General features: G+C 38.2%; 1 protein-coding gene across 9 annotated transcripts in view; it reads left to right on the top strand.

Annotated features, from left to right (window-relative positions):
* Positions 1–18,191, top strand: part of cadpsb (Ca2+-dependent activator protein for secretion b) — a 156,156-nt gene that overhangs the window by 80,305 nt on the left and 57,660 nt on the right. For all 9 annotated transcript variants that reach the window (XM_088338162.1, XM_088338164.1, XM_088338158.1 and 6 more), the window contains exons 8-13: positions 1,972–2,111; positions 4,677–4,743; positions 6,445–6,553; positions 8,530–8,742; positions 14,807–14,943; positions 15,744–15,931. In XM_088338162.1, the coding sequence (XP_088194288.1) occupies positions 1,972–2,111; positions 4,677–4,743; positions 6,445–6,553; positions 8,530–8,742; positions 14,807–14,943; positions 15,744–15,931 (854 nt within the window). The remainder of the gene's footprint in view (positions 1–1,971; positions 2,112–4,676; positions 4,744–6,444; positions 6,554–8,529; positions 8,743–14,806; positions 14,944–15,743; positions 15,932–18,191) is intronic.

The raw sequence follows: 18,191 nt of genomic DNA, 5'->3' as shown, positions 1-18,191 counted from the left end.
CAGATATACCAATAGAGACCAGGGTTTTAATGTTGTTTTATTATCTTATTTATGTGATTACTATATATTTTTTTAATATTATTATTTGACTTTTTTGGGCAGGAATATGAGTTTCATAGCTATTTTTGTGAGGCCAAGAAAGGATTAAATGATTTTCATATCGGTAAAATTTGCTCAAAATACGAGTAATTCCAAATACAAGCACAATCTGGGAACAAATTGATCTCATTTATAGAGTTATGGATTTATAACAAAACAACAAAACCTTTAGGATACTTTTTAGGATGTTTTTTTATTTAATTGCATTCATTGGCATCGATTTGAAATACTGGGATCTCGTGGAGCTGAGCCGTCACTTCGCCGATATTGAAGTCGAGAAGCGTTGTGGGAAATGTTTTTGGTTGAAGCACGCTTTACACCTGTTTATTTTTCGACACTTAGACATTTAGGGTTTTGCATGCCACATTTGGCCCGCAGGACATGAGTATGACAACATGGGCTCTCAATTTTTGGATCAAAAAAACAACACATACTTATTCTATCATTTAGTTTTAATCAAAAGCGCCATTTTATCATGGATAACAAGCTATGTCATGTTGCTAAACAAACACAACTAATTACCACTTTAAAGGGATACACGGGTTATGCCAATGTTAATTAGTTTTTAATCATCTTTTTAGGGAAAAGGTGCAATCTTTGTTTAAAGACTTTTTTCAAAGTAAACCATTGTAAATGGTATACAATAAATTTGTGAAGCCCCTATACTAGCTCAGTAGCCTAGATGGTAAGGCGCCCGCTTTGAGACTGGGAGGTCGGTGGTTCGCGCCCCGGCCGAGTCATTCCTAAGACTTAAAAAGTGGTCGGCGGCGCCCTCTGTTGGCTGCGGCTGCATCGGCTCGCTACAACGGGTCAGGTGCAATCGACATTTCGTTCTGTGTACATTGTTACACAGAATGACAATACAAGGAAATTATTATTATTATTATTATTATTATAACACAAATGAAATAAAACAGTAAGAAAACTTCATTTTTTTAGTGATTTAAAATGGCATTTACTCTGTGTGTGGGAAATACATTCCCTATGCTGTTTGTTAAAAAACAAATATACTGCCGTTATGGTAAGATTATTTTTTGTTGACGAGAATGACTCAAGAATATATAAACGCTTTTCCTATCTCAAAGGAGTAAAATTCTTTTTCACTTTTTTGTTTTATTGATACATTTGTTTTCATGTTTTAATATGACATACTGAAACTACAAGCTCATGAATTATCAAGTTTTTTTCCAAGAATCTGACTACTCCACTTCATAACACATTTTTAGTAAAACAGACCCTTTCTATATAGTTCTTTGATTCCAAAACCAACAAATAATGGCCTCATCTCCACTTTTCTGGGAAATTATGGCTAAGTCACTATACTGAAACTTCCAGGATGCCTAACTGTATTCAGACGATTAGCAGATTCCATTCGTTAGTTTTTTTTTCTGTTTAAGCAATTTACAATTGAACCCAAATACAAATTAAGCACTAAAGATGGGTTTTTGAAACCAGAGACTTTACAGAAGTGCTTACATGTTTACACCAAGGTCAGGCTTGCAATTACACAGATTCTTTCGTGGGTTTTTTTAAGTCGATAGGCTATCTTTGAAGGGTAAATTGGTATGTAGTGGTCCTTTGAGAAAGGTAGCAATGTGGGGATGTATTGGCGATTACTCTTCGGTCCCTGAAGTAGAGGTGACCTTGGCTGTAACAAGGCCTTGTGATCCTCACTGCAGCAGCACTGGCAGGAAGTCACACATCCTCAAAGCTCTATTAATGCACCAAAGAGAGATTAGACGAGGCAGCGTGAAGCAATAGCCTGCTTCTCTGCCTTCGTTTATAAGTGAAATGCAGAACCTACTCACACACTCAAAGACACAAACATTCACCTGCTGTTTTTATGTTTTATTTTATGTGCCTTAAATTCAGGTTGTCCTGCACCCGACTCCCAACAGCCCCAAGCAGTCTGAACTCCATAAAATGACCTTGACCAAAGCTTGCCCCGATCAAAACCTGGGAATCAAACTGGCCATTCGCATGGACAAACCTCAAAACATGAAACACTGTGGGTAAGTAACCAGGTGGCTAATAGTAGGCCTGCGGTTTCGCCTTTTCTTTATGTTAGACTTCCTATCTCTTTGGCCTCGTTTCAGTTCGTGTACTGCGGAAAATTACTGGGAAGCAAACAGCACCTTCTAGTGGATTTTTAGTAGAACTTTAGTTTTATCTTCATACTGGCTTGATTTCAGTTCAACGATGAGTGAAGTCTATAAATATATTATGTAATATATATCATAATAATCCTCTGTCCATTTTTTAAATAAATGCAACTCCCCTTATTAAGCGAAAATGACCCTTTGATACACAGCAAGACAGACTATTTAGAATCGAAAGAAATGTATTTTGTACAAACAAATAAAGCAATTTTCACCTCCAATTAACACGGATTGCAGACAATAAATGAGGACCTTTGATGATTTAACCTGTTCAGCATATTCACCATAAAGAGAGTCCCATTCTCTTTTTGTGTCGACCTGATCTCTTCTTACTTGTCGGTTCTTGTATGCTTACTTACACGGTTATAACCAGGACTGGCCCAAGCCTTCATGGGGCTCTAAGCAAAATGAGATTTGGGGTCCTCTATTACTTGTATATTTGCAAACCTACTTAGTACTCATCCCATGTTCTACTCCGGGGGCGGGCAACTATTTGGAGTTGGGGGCCGCATGTGACATGTTATACTTCTTTTGAAATAGATTATTTCATTTTTATTGTTTCATCAAATTGGGTTAGAAACAACCACAGTTAGAGCAAAAGAGTAAATTAGGTCCTGGTTTCTAGCACTTCATTTGTTGTTTAGTTTTGAAGTATTACTGTAGGTTTTTTTTTTTTGTATTTCTGAGGTTCTGTAGTTTTTTGTTTTTATTGTAGTTTTATTTTTGTTCTTTCTTTGTAGTACCTCTGAAGTAAATGTACGTGATATTTCCATGGTAGTATAATTTTGTTGTGATTCTGTAGTACTGTTGTTGTATTTTGGATGTATATTTTCGCTGTATATCTGTAGTATTTTCGAAGTATTTTTGTATTTTTGAAGTAGTTTTATGATTATCGCATTTTTGTGAAAGTACTGTAGGTTTTTTTTTTCTATGTTGTATTTTTTGTATTTCCGTATAAGAATGTTTGTTATATATCTATAGTAATTCTCTAGTATTTTGTAGTACAGTGTTACTGTAGAATTTTTGTGATATTTCCGTAAAATAATTTCTGTAGTATTGCTATAGGTGTAATTTGCAGTATTTCTGTTGTAAACCTTTTGTAGTAGTATTTTTGTGGTAATATTTATTTTTATGTATTTTATATATATATTATAGTATTACATACTGGTATTTTTTTGTATTTTAGTAGAAGTACAATTGATGTGTTTCTAAAGCAGTATTTTGAAATAGTTATGTTGCAGTGTTTCCATTGTTGTACTTTTGGAGCGGATAATTCTGTAATCGTATTTTGGAATATGATATTACTGTAAGAGTATTTTTGTAGTATTTCTATATCATTTTTTTTCAGAATGAAAGCAAAGAAATATATGAGGTTCCCTGTCTTAAAGCACTATATTTGATATTTAGTTTTGTAATTATTGTGTAGTATCTTTGTTTTATTTCTGTCAAAGTATTTTTGAATGAACACTATGTGACAATGTTGGCACCCAAAAAAGGGAACCACTCTTGGGTGCTCCCTAGTGGTTGCGGGGCCCTAAGCAGCCGCTTAGCTCCCTTATGCCTTGGGCCGGCTCTGATTATAACTGGTTTATTCTTCTAATGTGATACAATTGTTCTCAGCTTAGGGATGCTGCTGGAAAAGTGAATTTCCCTTCGGGGATGAATAAAGTATCTATCTATCTATCTATCTATCTATCTATCTATCTATCTATCTATCTATCTATCTATCTATCTATCTATCTATCTATCTATCTATCTATCTATCTATCTATCTATCTATCTATCTATCTATCTATCTATCTATCTATCTATCTATCTATCTATCTATCTATCTATCTATCTATCTATCTATCTATCTATCTATCTATCTATCTATCTATCTATCTATCTATCTATCTATCTATCTATCTATCTATCTATCTATCTATCTATCTATCTATCTATCTATCTATCTATCTATCTATCTATCTATCTATCTATCTATCTATCTATCTATCTATCTATCTATCTATCTATCTATCTATCTATCTATCTATCTATCAATTGACTAACTTCTAAATATATATCAACAGATCAAACGTTACGTGCGTGTGCAAATCATACTTTATTCTACAAGTCCGCAATACGAGCGACAAATAAATGCTTGATCGAGGTTAACATTTCCTAGTGGACCGCCATATTATCAATTTACGATGCTCTTGTAATATGCCACCAGTGATTGAGTCTTTCCAGATTAAAGACTAAATGAGCTGGCGAGATCGGTCTAACGTTTTTCTTTCTCGTACAAATATTTGAAATGATCAAAAAACGTATAAAAACAGGGACACGGTATAGGTTGAAAAGTATTTAATACTAATGATAATACTAATATTTATGCCCTTTGTTTTTGTATCTTTGTGTGTGTTGAATGTTTTGCAGATATTTGTGGGCCTTTGGGAAGAATGTCTGGAAGCGCTGGAAGAAACGTTTCTTTGTTCTTGTGCAAGTGAGTTATATTCTTTATTCTTAAACTTAGCAATAAAACTGCCAAACAATAATTCTTTCATCAAATGTTTGACACACATTTTAAAAAACAATCTCAATAGAAAGATCTTCCTTTTTATAATACTGACTCATTTTAGCGTAGGTGTCAGGTACCAGAACAGTATCAGGACCCAAACGCGCGACGTTACTCACACAAGCCTTTTATTTTACATGCATGTAGGCAGCAGTCTGGCGTGAAATGATAGGAAGCCAGAGGCCGATGAGATCGATACTAATTGCCTGAGTTGATATCGGACAGATGGGGTCGATACCGGACAGGATGGGACAGACAGGATAGATAATGAATAAGGATATCAAAAAAATAAACAGGACAAACTAGACGAGAACGGAAACTGGAGAAAATAATAAGCAGGACAAAAATAGACGTAAACAAAACTGGAAATCGAAATTAAACAGGACGAAATAAACAGGAACAATACCGGACAGGAAATACCAACCGGAACAGGACCGAATCGAAACACACGTCTTGCGGGGCAGAAGTTCGTTGACGGAACGATAAACACAGAGTGAGAACACTGAACTTAAATAGAAGGAAAACCAATCTGTCAACGAGCCGCAGCTGGCGCCACAAGGGCGGACCAATTGGGCGCCATGGCAACCGTGACAGCAGGGGCCATATGGTAGAAACATCTGGTAAATTTATGGCATAAAATGTGTGCCTTAGCTGAAGGTCTGGTCTTTTCAGAGGCTCACAATGAAATTATGATTCATGGATGTAAGATTTGATTATAAAATGACTATTGAGGTTTTTTTCCACACAATATTATTTAGTTTTGATCAATTGTGCATTTGTCAAATAAAGCACAACAACAATTAAATTAATTTCCACTCCAGTTTATGTAACTTGTGGAAACTCTTGAAGACAGGAAAGTCAAGTCATGTTTATTTGTATAGCCCTTAATCACAAAGAGTCTCAAAGGGCTGCACAGAACAAAGACTATTGCAAACTACAGACTATTATGACACCATCCCCTCATCCAAAACCTACATGGGGGCAAATAATACAAATATTATCAACATAAAATATAGGGAAGTGACAAAGGTAGCCTTCAATTGATTGATTTAATGATTTAAAACTCTCTCTGCTTTGTAGTTTTTTTTTTTTATTTATGAAAATAGATACCTGAATATGGGAATGTTGCTCTTTTTGATTTAATATCATTATGGGAAGGAGCTAAAGCTTCTTTAAACTTCTGCATCGACACCAAGGTGCTATTTTTTTGGTATTTGTATTTTTCGTATTGCCTTGAAAAGCAGGCCTATGACTTTTAAGTAAAATAAGATTGGAGTGGGTTTCCCCAATGTTCTCTGGTTGATTAATCGTAGTCAGCAAATACAGCTGCAGTGGGTCCTTTGCAAGTGGTGTCTGGTGCCAGTAGACATATTTAAAATTGCATGTAATTTTTCTCTTGCGCTTTTATCAGCGTTGTCGCGCAGCCCACGCAAAATGATGTGGCGGGCGACATTTGGCCTGCGAGCCATGAATTTGACAAGTGCTATAAAACATTACATGTGGAAAAAGGGATACACTTCGATTCTGAAAACACTCGAAATATTCAGTAAACCACAAAAGAGGTCCACATATGAAATCAATTGCACATTTAATTTTATTTTGACCGACGTCCCATCATTTATTTCACAGGTGAGTCAGTACACATTCGCCATGTGCAGCTACAGAGAGAAAAAATCCGAACCACAAGAGCTTCTCCAGCTGGACGGCTACACTGTGGACTACAGTGACCCGCAACCAGGTAACTTACTTTACTTTAGACAGAGCCAGCCCAAGGCATAAGCGAGCTAAGCGGCTGCATAAGGCCCAGCAACCACTAGGGGGCCCCCAAGAGTGGTTCACTTTTTTGGTGCCAACATTGTCACTTTGTGTGTAATAAAAACTGCTTTTAAAAACTACTTTTACTAAAATACTAAAAAATACCAAGCCATGCTACTATAATATAAAAAAATACTAGAGAATATTACTACAAAAATAATACTACAAGAGGTTTGCAACAGAAATACTGCGAATTAAACCTATAGCGATACTACTCCATGGAAATATCACAAAAATACTACAAACATAACACTACAGTAACACTGTACTACAAAAATATTACAGGAATACTACAAATAAACAAACATTCTTATATTGAAATGCTACAAAATACAACAGAGGAAGTACAGAAATACTAAAAACAATAATACTACAGTAATATTTAAAATAACTATAATTATAAAACTACTCTAATAACACAAAAATACGACGAAAATACTACAGATATACAACAACAAAATCTAATTTCAAAGTAAAACAAAAGTACTACAGAAAAATGACTTCAGAAACACTACAAAAAAATAATAACTAAAAAATAAAACTACAGTAACACTAAAGAACTTAAATACAAATCCAACTTCAGAGATACTAAAACACACAAAAACAATTATTCTTCAAAACTAAATAACAAATGAAGTGCTGAAAACAGGGCCCTAATTTACTGTTTTGCTCTAATTGTGGTCGTTTGATGAAACTAATATATTTCAAAAGAAGTATAACATGTCACATGCAGCCCCCGACTCCAAATAGTTGCCCACCCCTGCAGAAGAACATGGAATGAGTTGTAGTACTAGTCTGTATGCAAGTTAGCAGTGGTTCTCAACTGATCTGACTTCAGGACCCTCGATCCCATCCTCACTACAAGCTGCGCGACCCAGATCAAAAAAATGTTTTTGCTTCATAAATTTATTGAATTAAAAAAATGTGCAGTTTAAACCAGATAGAAGAATATATTCACATGTTTTAACAAAATGACCAGCAAAACATCTTCAAGTAACAATACATGAATTGTAAATTACCTGCGTTCTAAATGAAATCCAAAACGCTCCACTTCAGTGTCTTCAACCATTTTTACAGACTTAACATACACAAACATGAAAGGAAATAGTGCAACTATTGAGGTATAAATATTTCAAAACAACTCTAATTCTAAAACTCTAACTCTCATCCACTGATTGAACTCAAATGTGAATCCATCTGCAGTCGTAGTAAAAAGCAGCTCTGTTGGGAAGAAAAATCCTTCGTGCAAGTCCGCATCCCACACACGTAAAACAGCTCTGTTTGTTATGCCAGTCGATTCAGCATTTGTAAAGAAAAATGACAACCTGCTTTAATGCGAACTGCTGTATGTTGTTTGATGTTCCCCGACATGTCTTCAATTTGTTAAATTATTGTGTCATGTTTAATTTTTCAGCTGCAGATTGATCCAAAACCTCTCTGACTATGTCCGTAGCTACAGGTTAGATGAAGTTCACAGCAATAGCGTGGTACTTTTTAACCTCGCAATACGGTGTACCACCTGGTAAGATGCAGGCAGTGGCGGTTCTTGCTTCAAGCACAAACTAAGACACTGTTTGTGTCACGTCCAGAACAAAAGGTAGACCCAATCGCGTGACGTTTCTTACAGGTTTATTGAGATAGAGAGAGGAAGGTCAGCGCCCGCGATCCGGTGCTCGCTGGATGCGGGAAGCAAGTCGCTCTCGGACTCGGACTGTGATCCGAACACGGAAGTGGATCTCCCGTAGCGAGCGATGGCAGTGTCAGGGACGGAAAAACTGGTCGGTAGCCGGGGCTGGGAGAGCAAAGCGTGGTCGGGTCGGAAACGAGTCGTAAGCCAGGACGGGAGAGTAGAAACACTGCTTTAGAAGGCCCTTGTTGATGTTTTTGTTGTGCCCCCAGGCTTGGATGGCGGAAGGGCTTTCTTCAACGCGGTGAAGGAAGGAGACACTGTGATCTTTGCCAGTGATGACGAGCAGGACCGCATCCTCTGGGTCCAGGCCATGTATCGGGCAACCGGCCAATCCCACAAGCCTGTCCCACCCACTCAGGTCCAGAAACTCAACTCCAAAGGGGGTGCCTCGGCCCAGATGGACGCTCCCATCTCCCAGTTCTGTAAGTAAGCCGAAACGCGCCACGCCGAAGTAGGCCGTAGCTAGTTTCCATCCACCACGCGGTGACGGCTCATGAATGTCTCACGCTCATGCGCTCACAAAAAACGTGCTGGTGAAACTAACACACAAGCACGCACTTACACACAACCACGTGCCTTGACCTCTCACCGTCGGACCCATTCACTTCGCCCGCCCAACCCAACAGGCTACAGACCCAACGGTCCAACTCATGAAAGTCCCACAAGATGAAATCGAAGCCTGCTCGGGTTGGAATTCAAGCCGACGCATGTCTTGCTCGGCTACCAAAACGTAGGCATGTTACCTTCACTGAATGGTGGTCGGATGTGTTATTTACAGTCTAGTACTTCACATACAGGTAGAAAAATGAAGGTAAGACTGTCCGCGTCTGTCCCCAATTCTGTTCCGTCTCCTGTTTTAGCAAAGCACCCCTTGGGTAGATTTACCTTAAATTCTACTCATCAAATCAAATGTCATGTAATTTTTATTGGTAAGGAATACAACATATTCCCTTATAGTAATAGATCCTGCCATTCAATATAAAATACCCCCAAAAAATAAAAATAATAAAACCCCTTCAAACCGTTTTCAATTGGCTCAGCTCCTCCGAAGCTTATCACACAAATTCTATGTTGTTTCTCCATTGGTTTTCTTTGTCCAGTATGTGATCGTTCTTGTGGTTAGTTGACTAGTCTGACGCCAGCCGTCGCCATTCAAAGCCTCGCCACGGTGACACGATTTCACCAATTCCCCCAACCCTCCCCTGGAACATTGTGGCACACTGTGCAAACATGTTTCACTCCCTGGTGGTCTTGAATGGCACTGGGATCATAACGTACTCTACATCGCCCCCCCTGACTCCGCTGCAGTGCTCAATAGCAGTCCTGAGAATTGTAGTGAATTGTCTTTATCGTCATTGATAACAACGTTGGGATTTATTGTGTGCAACGAGATTAAACATCTCCAGGGTAAAAATGTAATAAAGACTCTAACGAGGAAAAAATACGGAGTGCCAGGACAAATAGGCAAACATATTTACAAGGTAGTGTTTAGGACTGAGTTATGATAATAGTGCAACGATAGTGGGGTGGTACTGGCGCTGGGATTAAAGTTTTTTTTTTTAACTCTTCAGATAAAATTCTTTATTTTTTGGGAGACACACTCATTAGCATATCCCGGAATAATTAGAAAACCACACAAATCTGAATATTTTTAAAGACTAAGAAAAAATATAGTCTCAAATGGAAAGGTAGCCTCAGTTAAACAAATCATACTATGTCAACGGTAATATATTTTTGCAAAGATTTTGTACTTAAAAGATCCTCTATGTGCCTTAAAAATTGTAAACCTATTTTTAGATTTAATATACGGATGAAAAATTCAAGATGGTGGCAGTGGACATGTGGAGCCCCACTGAGTGTAAAATGTTTGACGTAAGAGTCATTGTTGCATCGTCACCATTTTTGTTTCTATTCCTCTTTTTGGTCATTTTTTGGGCCGTATTTTTTTCGTGCCGATTCCCTAAAAATAAGGGAAACAATCTGAACTAATTAAAAGTGAAATATGAAAGATGACCTTCTACAGTGGTCAGGACACTAAGGCTCACGAGCCAGATAAGGCTTTTTTCACAAGTACATATAGCTTGGGGATTATGTGCAACATGCACACAGTTTTTAATGCATTGTTACTTACAGAGCTGATTGTCACTCTTGCAAAGCCAAAACAATACTCATTGGCCAAATGATTCGGTCCGGTATTTATAGGCCGCAATTCCAACAACATTCTACAGTCAAGGTGTCACTCCAAAAGACACCGTTTTTGCCGTAAATCGCTAAATGATCCTTCATATGGAAGCTCTATGTTACAATCTATTGTTGGGACACTTTACGATGAAATGCCACATAACAGACTTTAATTACCTAAAAACTCTAGCAAAGCGCCTAGAGCAATTTGATAGGGGGAGCGGTCGAAATGAGCTTTTGAGTTATGCACAGAGAGTGCGCACTCCTCGTCAGTGCCGTATTTAAGGTAAACATGTTGGTATCCTCGTCCAGTGTTTTGTGACATTTTTACAAAGAAACTCTGCTTGCATCTTGTATTGAAACCATTATTCAGGACAAAAATGAAGTCAAAATAAGCCTTAACAGTCTTAAGTAACTGCGGGAGGGAAACATCTTAAATGGTATATTTATATTAGTAGGGGACTCAGTTCCTGGCTTCATTATCATTATTTTCATAGTTTTTTTTAAAATGATCAAATATCACACAGATAATTAAAATGTACTGAAGAATTAGCTTTTGTTTGAAGGGCTAGTTCGTCCGATTTGTTGAATTTTGTCTTGAATTATATACTGTGGCTCTTTCACAGAAAAAAGTCGAAATATTTTTTTGCTTTTGTGGCTCTTTGGTTCAAAAAGGCTCCAGATCATTGATTTACCAGATGCGGTTGGCAAACGTTTTGATTCGTGGGCCACATTGGGTCAAAAAAAAATCGCTTTAACAGTCTAAATAGTTCTACTGTATAACAATGACAACTATACAATTAAAATACCTTCCATTGCACAATATTTTGAAAATAAAGTTAGCAGTGCAAATAAACACAATTTATCCAATTTCAGAGTTATAATGTGTGTATAATCTTACAATTCACTAAAAAACATTATCATTGTACTAGTTAAGATGGTAAGAAAGTATCAATTTGATCCTAGTGCTTGCTCAGTATTGAAAGTATCAATCCGGTCGCCCTTGGCTGGCATGGCAAATTAACATAAACGTACTAGCACCTCTTTTAACCTTTCCAAAACCTTGAACAATCTAGTTCATTCACTTCTTAAATACGGTCAAGATCTAACAACAAAAACACTACGGTGGAGTGACGGGGATGCTAACGCTCTTTTCTTCTCTATCTCTGTCTCCCTCGTTCTCTCTTCAGTCCGCCTCAGCGTCTTTTGTCACACGTCGTCCTCACATTTACTCACAAGCCACGAGGTCTCGTGTCGGTATCGGTTGTTGTTTTGTTGATGTTGTTCTTGTTGTTGTTGTTTTCCTTCTGAGTTCTGTTTTTTATTCTTCATGCTTTTGCCTGTCTACCCTACTTCAGTAATGCCGCTAGCTGCTCGGTCAGTCAGGGTCTCTCGTGATTGCTCTCCTCCAGCCTTGTTGCTAGTCTTTATGTTATTCTGGTTTGTCCCTTCTTACCCTGCTGTCTTCTAGCTGGACTCAAGGGTAAGTGCTTCCCTGTAGCCGGCACAGTTCAGATAATCCCCGCCGATTATCTGACCAATGCAACGCTCTTTCTTTCTACCCCTCTCTCTGATCTTCTCTTCTTCCTGCTCTTTCTCCTCCTATTTCATGTCTCGCTTCATGTCTTTAGATCTTAGTTGAGAACTTTCTCATTTTTTGTCAACCTCCACCTGAGGATCAAACTATAAAAGCATTCATTTGTGCCAGTTTAGGATGCATGTCTTGATTCTGAGAGCATTTTTTTGTTTTGTTTTGGCTTAGTATTTGGTTAAAGTATGTATGATAGCTGTTCCTGCATAATTGCCTTCTCTCTTTGCTCACATTGGTAACTCGATCCCTCTGGAGTAAAGCAACTTGATGACTAGAATGAAGACGGATTGGCCTGAAAAATGCAATATTCTCTTGCATTATTAATAGGATGTAAAAGCGCTGGAAACAAATCTTTAATATGAGATCAATGGCAATTTGATGCGAGGCATAATGTAATGACACTCTGAAGCTTTAGTACAGAGGGCTCAATTTGCTTTTTTATGCTTCTTGTTGCCTTGACAAGAGTTGGCAAATATGTATGCGGAGTATTCTGAATGCCAAAGACAAGGAGTAGCTAATGCCGCCCCTTCTTACGATGAAATACTCCGGAACTCTCCCCTTTCTCCCGCCTTCACCCTGCTCCTCCTGCAATAGGCCGTAGACGTCGAGGCAAGTCCGGTGGTCCGCCTCCAGAAAATTGAGATACCATATACATATGACACCTTTGTCTTGTGTCCTCTTAGCTTTTTACCAATACAGGAGGTTCCATTCATCCCCCTTCCCCTTCCTCCATCTCCCAGAGAATGATACAGTTCTGCCTATGTTAGCTTCATGCTATTTACCCATACTTGCACCGAACTGCTACCCTGTTTAGATCTCTTAGTGACATGCCTGTTAGTCTGCTCGGTAGATGACCATGAACACACTGCAGCACCTTCAAGAATTGTCAACTTGCAAATGCGTAGAGAGAGAAAGAGAATTCACTAAAGGCAAAAAACGGGGAGACAATTTAAACTGTCCAATCCGAGAAAGGGTATGCCTGAGGGCTTTTAGTCTCGTTTTTCTGATATAATTGGTAAGCTTGTGTTGCAGTGTTAAGCGGGGACCAGCGTACTTACACATGAAGTCCTCACAAAGGACATAAAGGCCACACACTTTCTGCTCACACCAATGGATGTTGTCTCACAATATTGGCTCTCGCTTACTGGGCCACGAGTCATTCCTTCCTTTTGGTCTTTCTTTTCCCTCTATTTTGTCTAATTGTCCACTTCTTGGCTTTTCTTTTACCCTTACCTCTACCGGTGTTCCCCCATACCCACTTAATGTTGTCAAACTCAATGTGTCTTTTCTTTTTGCATTAGTTCACTCGTCCTGTTATGACCCGGTGCACCTCCCTCTCAAATTGGGTTCTTACGCTTAGTTAGTACCCCTCTCCTTGTGCAAGTTAACACAGAATGCCACCTTTCCCCAAACACCGTTCAGGTAGACATAAGTCAACTGTGCTTTCTCCTGGTCGGACACTAAAACAGGGCTGCAAATTCCACGTTCTGCTTTCCCAGCGCTTTCTTCACCTTGTCTATGTCAGAAACATGACTTCTGTCACAGAGGACATGGCCGCAGTATCTTAATATGCAGGGAATAATCGAATTAAGATCAGAATATTGACAATATTCAAGTTTTTAGAAGGTTATGTACATTCATAGTGAAATACGAATGCTCGGTTACAATCGGGTTGAATTTCATATTTTATAAATGAAATCCAGTGGTCCCTCGCCATATCTCGGTTCAACTTTAGCGCCCTTGGTGCATCAGGATTTTTTCCCATTTAGTAGTTCTGCTGATTTTTGTGAATATTGCAGAATTTTTCTGACATTTTAAGAGCCCCTGTGCACACTGTTTTCTGGGCGATGATTTGAACAATCTAAATGCATGGTTTAAATATCTAATGACACACGGATAACACCTTATACATGCCATTCGCGAGCAATCAGGGTTGCAAACACATCATTACAAAAATAGACAAAATCAACCAACATCCATAGGGCTTTTTAACACATAGGCCGAAGTTGGTACATGTTACCTCTGTACTTCCAGCCCCACTGTATTTTGTGGCATAAAAATATCCCGGACTAAGGAAACTGCGTGTGCACACTAATGCGTTAGACAATTTTATATACATATTCAGCTCGTACTTTGCGGAAATACATTGACAATGCGTGGTTATGGAGCTGATTCATCCTCACCATTGTACCAACGTGAGACTCAATGGTCTCAAACTGGATAATGTGTGCAAGAGTGCTTTTAGATAGGAAGACACCAAATCAAGGATAGGTCATAGCAACATAGCGGTTCAATTCAAGTCTATATAATAACTGAAAGGCCAAATCTAACAGCTTGTACAAAGACAAAATTGAGTTTCGTTCTTAAATTTGGGTATGCAGCTTTTAATCAAGTGTGCTCTGTAATTCATGGTTAAAGGATTTGCAAACTCTGTTGATGACATTACTTTTCTGCAAAAACAACTGCACATAAAATGATAGCGCTTAGCGTAGCCCAAGCTCTCCCGCTGAACACGTCACATCTCTTTACGCTGTCTAACACAATGCAAGTTGACAATGTAAGCTGTTAATGTTTATAATTTGCCCTTAGAAGAACCCCTTCCCCTTTCACCAGCAACATTTAAGACTGATGTGTGGATTAAGAATCAGCAAGCGCCTCACCGACCTACGTCTCCTCTGAACCGTGTGCTTCTCCTTCTGCCGTTGGCTGGATAGATGCTGACAGGGCTCAGAAACACGGCATGGACGAATTTATCTCGGCTAACCCCTGTAGCTTTGACCACGCCTCGCTTTTCGAGATGGTGCAGCGGCTCACCTTGGACCACAGGCTCAACGACACCTTCTGCTGCTTGGTGAGAGCTCTTGCCCAAGCCGCTTAAATTTTTACCTTTTTTTAAATTTCTTTTACTTGCACTGAACATCCCTATTTTTGTTATGATTGTATGATGTATGACTAGATGGGTTGTTATCACCATCTTGGTGTATTCTTAGTCTTCGGAAAATTTTCCACTGTTCCCATTTCTCCATTTGTGAATAATGGCCTTGACAGTGGTTTGCTAGAGCCCTACAGCCTTGAAAATAGTTTTTTGACCTTTCTGGAATGCTAAATTTCGTTGACTTTTTTCTAATTTCTTCTGGAATTTCTTTGGATCGTGGCATGTCATTTATGTTTTATTTCACTTTGTCTAACAGTTTCACTTTAAGTGATATATTTATTCAACGCAAAGAGTGACAATCAATTTTTGGAATGGCCTGTGGAATTCAATTCTGTTTTCCCAAAAATGTGGTTAGTCACAGTTACTCTGTGATTTAACAATGGCGTTACTTTTTCAAATAGTGCTAAATGGGCCTAGTTTATTTTGTTCCTTAATTAATTGATTCAACATTTCCAAACCGTATTTTGGGATTCATTGGGTTGTCTTTGTGTAATATTAAAACTGGTTTGATTATTTGAAACCTTAGTGAATGATAAATATGCAATGAACTCAGAATTTTTGAAAGGATCAAATACTCTATCATGGCACCGTACATTTACTGGGTAGGGTTAAAATGTACAATTAGGTTTTAGGGGCTATATTACTGTGTATTAGGACAATAAAAGCCATTTGTTCATTCATTCACTCCAAGCTAATTCTGGTTCGTCCACACGCAGGGATGGTTCAGCCCGGGCCAAGTGTTCGTCTTGGACGAATACTGCGCCAGGAACGGTGTCCGAGGTTGCCACCGGCATCTGTGTTACCTGCGTGACTTGCTGGAGAGGGCAGAAAGCGGCGCCATCATCGACCCGACTCTTCTGCACTACAGCTTCGCGTTTTGTGCCTCCCACGTGCACGGGAACAGGTTTGCACAAACAAATCTCTGTTTTCTAATGCTCTTCTGCTTTATAGACACACTGTTCACGACACAATTTAGAAAAATGATATTCTTACTTCAATGGTAGAAGATTTTACTTGGTTTTAAGTATTAAAACTTATCCTAAAATGGAATTTATGTATTATTTAGCACCTCGTAGTGATAAAAAACCTTCAGCCCAAAAAAAAAATCTATTGATATAAATAATGAGCAAAAGTACATTAACTATCATTTAAACGTGCATTTTTAAAAATAGTTGTAGGTCAAGAATTTTTTATTTATTTTATATAACATAAGCCTTATCTAGAGGGTGCTGACACGATTGTTAGTCATCTCGCTTCCCAAAAACCAATAAACTTGTGAAAGGCTGGGGAAATGAAATTAACAGAAAAACAGTCAAGTTTGGTTACTTTGAGTCTCCTTAGTAAGAAAAATACATGAGCTATCATATTAACATGCATTTTTAAAAACAAATTCTAGTGGGTTGGGAAATTATATTTTATTTTGCATAACCTGATCCTCACCTAAAAGGAGCTGACCTAATTGTAGCCATATTTCTGCTTCAGGTCCCCAAAACGTTTAAAATGGCTGGGTAAAATAATCAAGCCTAATAATATTTAGTGAGTCGTTTAAGATAAAGTCACCTATAACATATAAACCTAATGGAACAGTGTGTATTGTTGAGCTCCTCATAGTAATACAGAAACTATATCCATTAATAAAGGAAAAAGTTTATATTCTTTTTTCTGCTTTTTAACACAAATTTCTGGTTGCATGACACAATACACCGAGTTGTTAAATATCATACAGTGTCTCTTTTGATAAAGGAAAGTATTTAATATTTTTGCTCAATTTAATAACTTGTTTTCTACTAAGATCACAGCAAAATACCTAAAGTGATCTAAGCGATCTACCATCTGCTAGATAAAAACATTTAACTTTTTTGAAGTGTATTGTTCCCATTCAAATTAAATTACCGTATTTTCCGCACTATAAGGCGCACCTAAAAGCCTTTTTTTTTTTTTCAAAAGCTGACCATGCGCCTTATAATACAGTGCGCCTTATTTATGGAACAAAATTAATACGCAAAGTCTTGCAACTAACTTGTAGCCGCCGACTAGATTTTCCCCCGAACGCCAAGTAGTCCACGGTGTATGCTGGGATTTATTTACCGGCGTTTCATTGGCTAACCAATGTGTCAATCATCATTTGAATGGATCACTATTGGCTAAAGTTATTCGGAGGTCAAGGGGAGGATCCTTTTTATCATTTACCGGCTGGCATTGGCTTGAACGGCAAAACAAAGCCTGCAATTGGCCAAAAAAGATGTGTCAATCATCAGTTGAATCGATCACTATTGGCTAAAGTTATTCGGAGGTCAAGGGGCGGATCCTTTTTATCATTTACAGGCTGGCATTGGCTTAAACGGCAAAACAAAGCCTGCAATTGGCCGAAAAAGATGAATGCGTATATCACGTGGCTGACGGCATACAGAAAGCATTTTTTTACTATTTTGTATTTGTAAATATTTTATTCTCCTGGATTTACTAAACTCACGGATATATGAGGACCATGGCTGCACATTATTATGAACACAACGACTTCGGTAAGCTACTCTGGCTATATATATTATCCCTGTATCTTGTTTCAGACTGAACTCGATGTTTCTGTGATAAGCGGTGCAGATAATGGATGGAATGGAGTGTCTATTTTTAAATTAAACTCAATTCCAAGTGTTTATTGTCATATATACAGTAAAGTTGCGAGCGAAAAAGAAAATAGAAACTAAGGAATGTTTGGCATTTCTTGAATCCCAAGACTTTAACCTTCCGAATGATATTTGAAATGATGCATTTGAGTGACATCGTACGGACACCGCATCCGCACGTGTTCTCGACACGTATTTGCGTCTTTGCAAGCTTTCGGAATGTTAAGGGGGTAATCAGTTGGACTGAACTATCTGACTGTTTTGTCGACGTTCCCATTGTAGTGCCTTTAAATCCGGTGCGTCTTATGTATGTCAAAAATAGGACCAAAAACTATTTTTTCGGGGTGCGCCCTATAACCCGGTGCGCCTTATAGTGCGGAAAATACGGTAATATGTATTTTAAAGTCCTTTTTAGCCAAGTAATTGTCACTCATAGTGCTGTACGAAAACATTTCCGTGTACGATAAAAAAATAAAATATCCCCCCCACACCCAACAACCGGGAACTTTAAATACACAGACACGCATACTGGTTAAAATG

This window comes from Urocampus carinirostris, chromosome 6 (genome assembly GCF_059441175.1).
Source record: "Urocampus carinirostris isolate Australia breed hairy pipefish chromosome 6, RoL_Ucar_1.0, whole genome shotgun sequence".
Taxonomy (NCBI): Eukaryota; Metazoa; Chordata; class Actinopteri; order Syngnathiformes; family Syngnathidae; genus Urocampus; species Urocampus carinirostris.
Note: the sequence above shows the minus strand (reverse complement) of the source record. Positions and strands in the feature narration are given on the sequence as shown.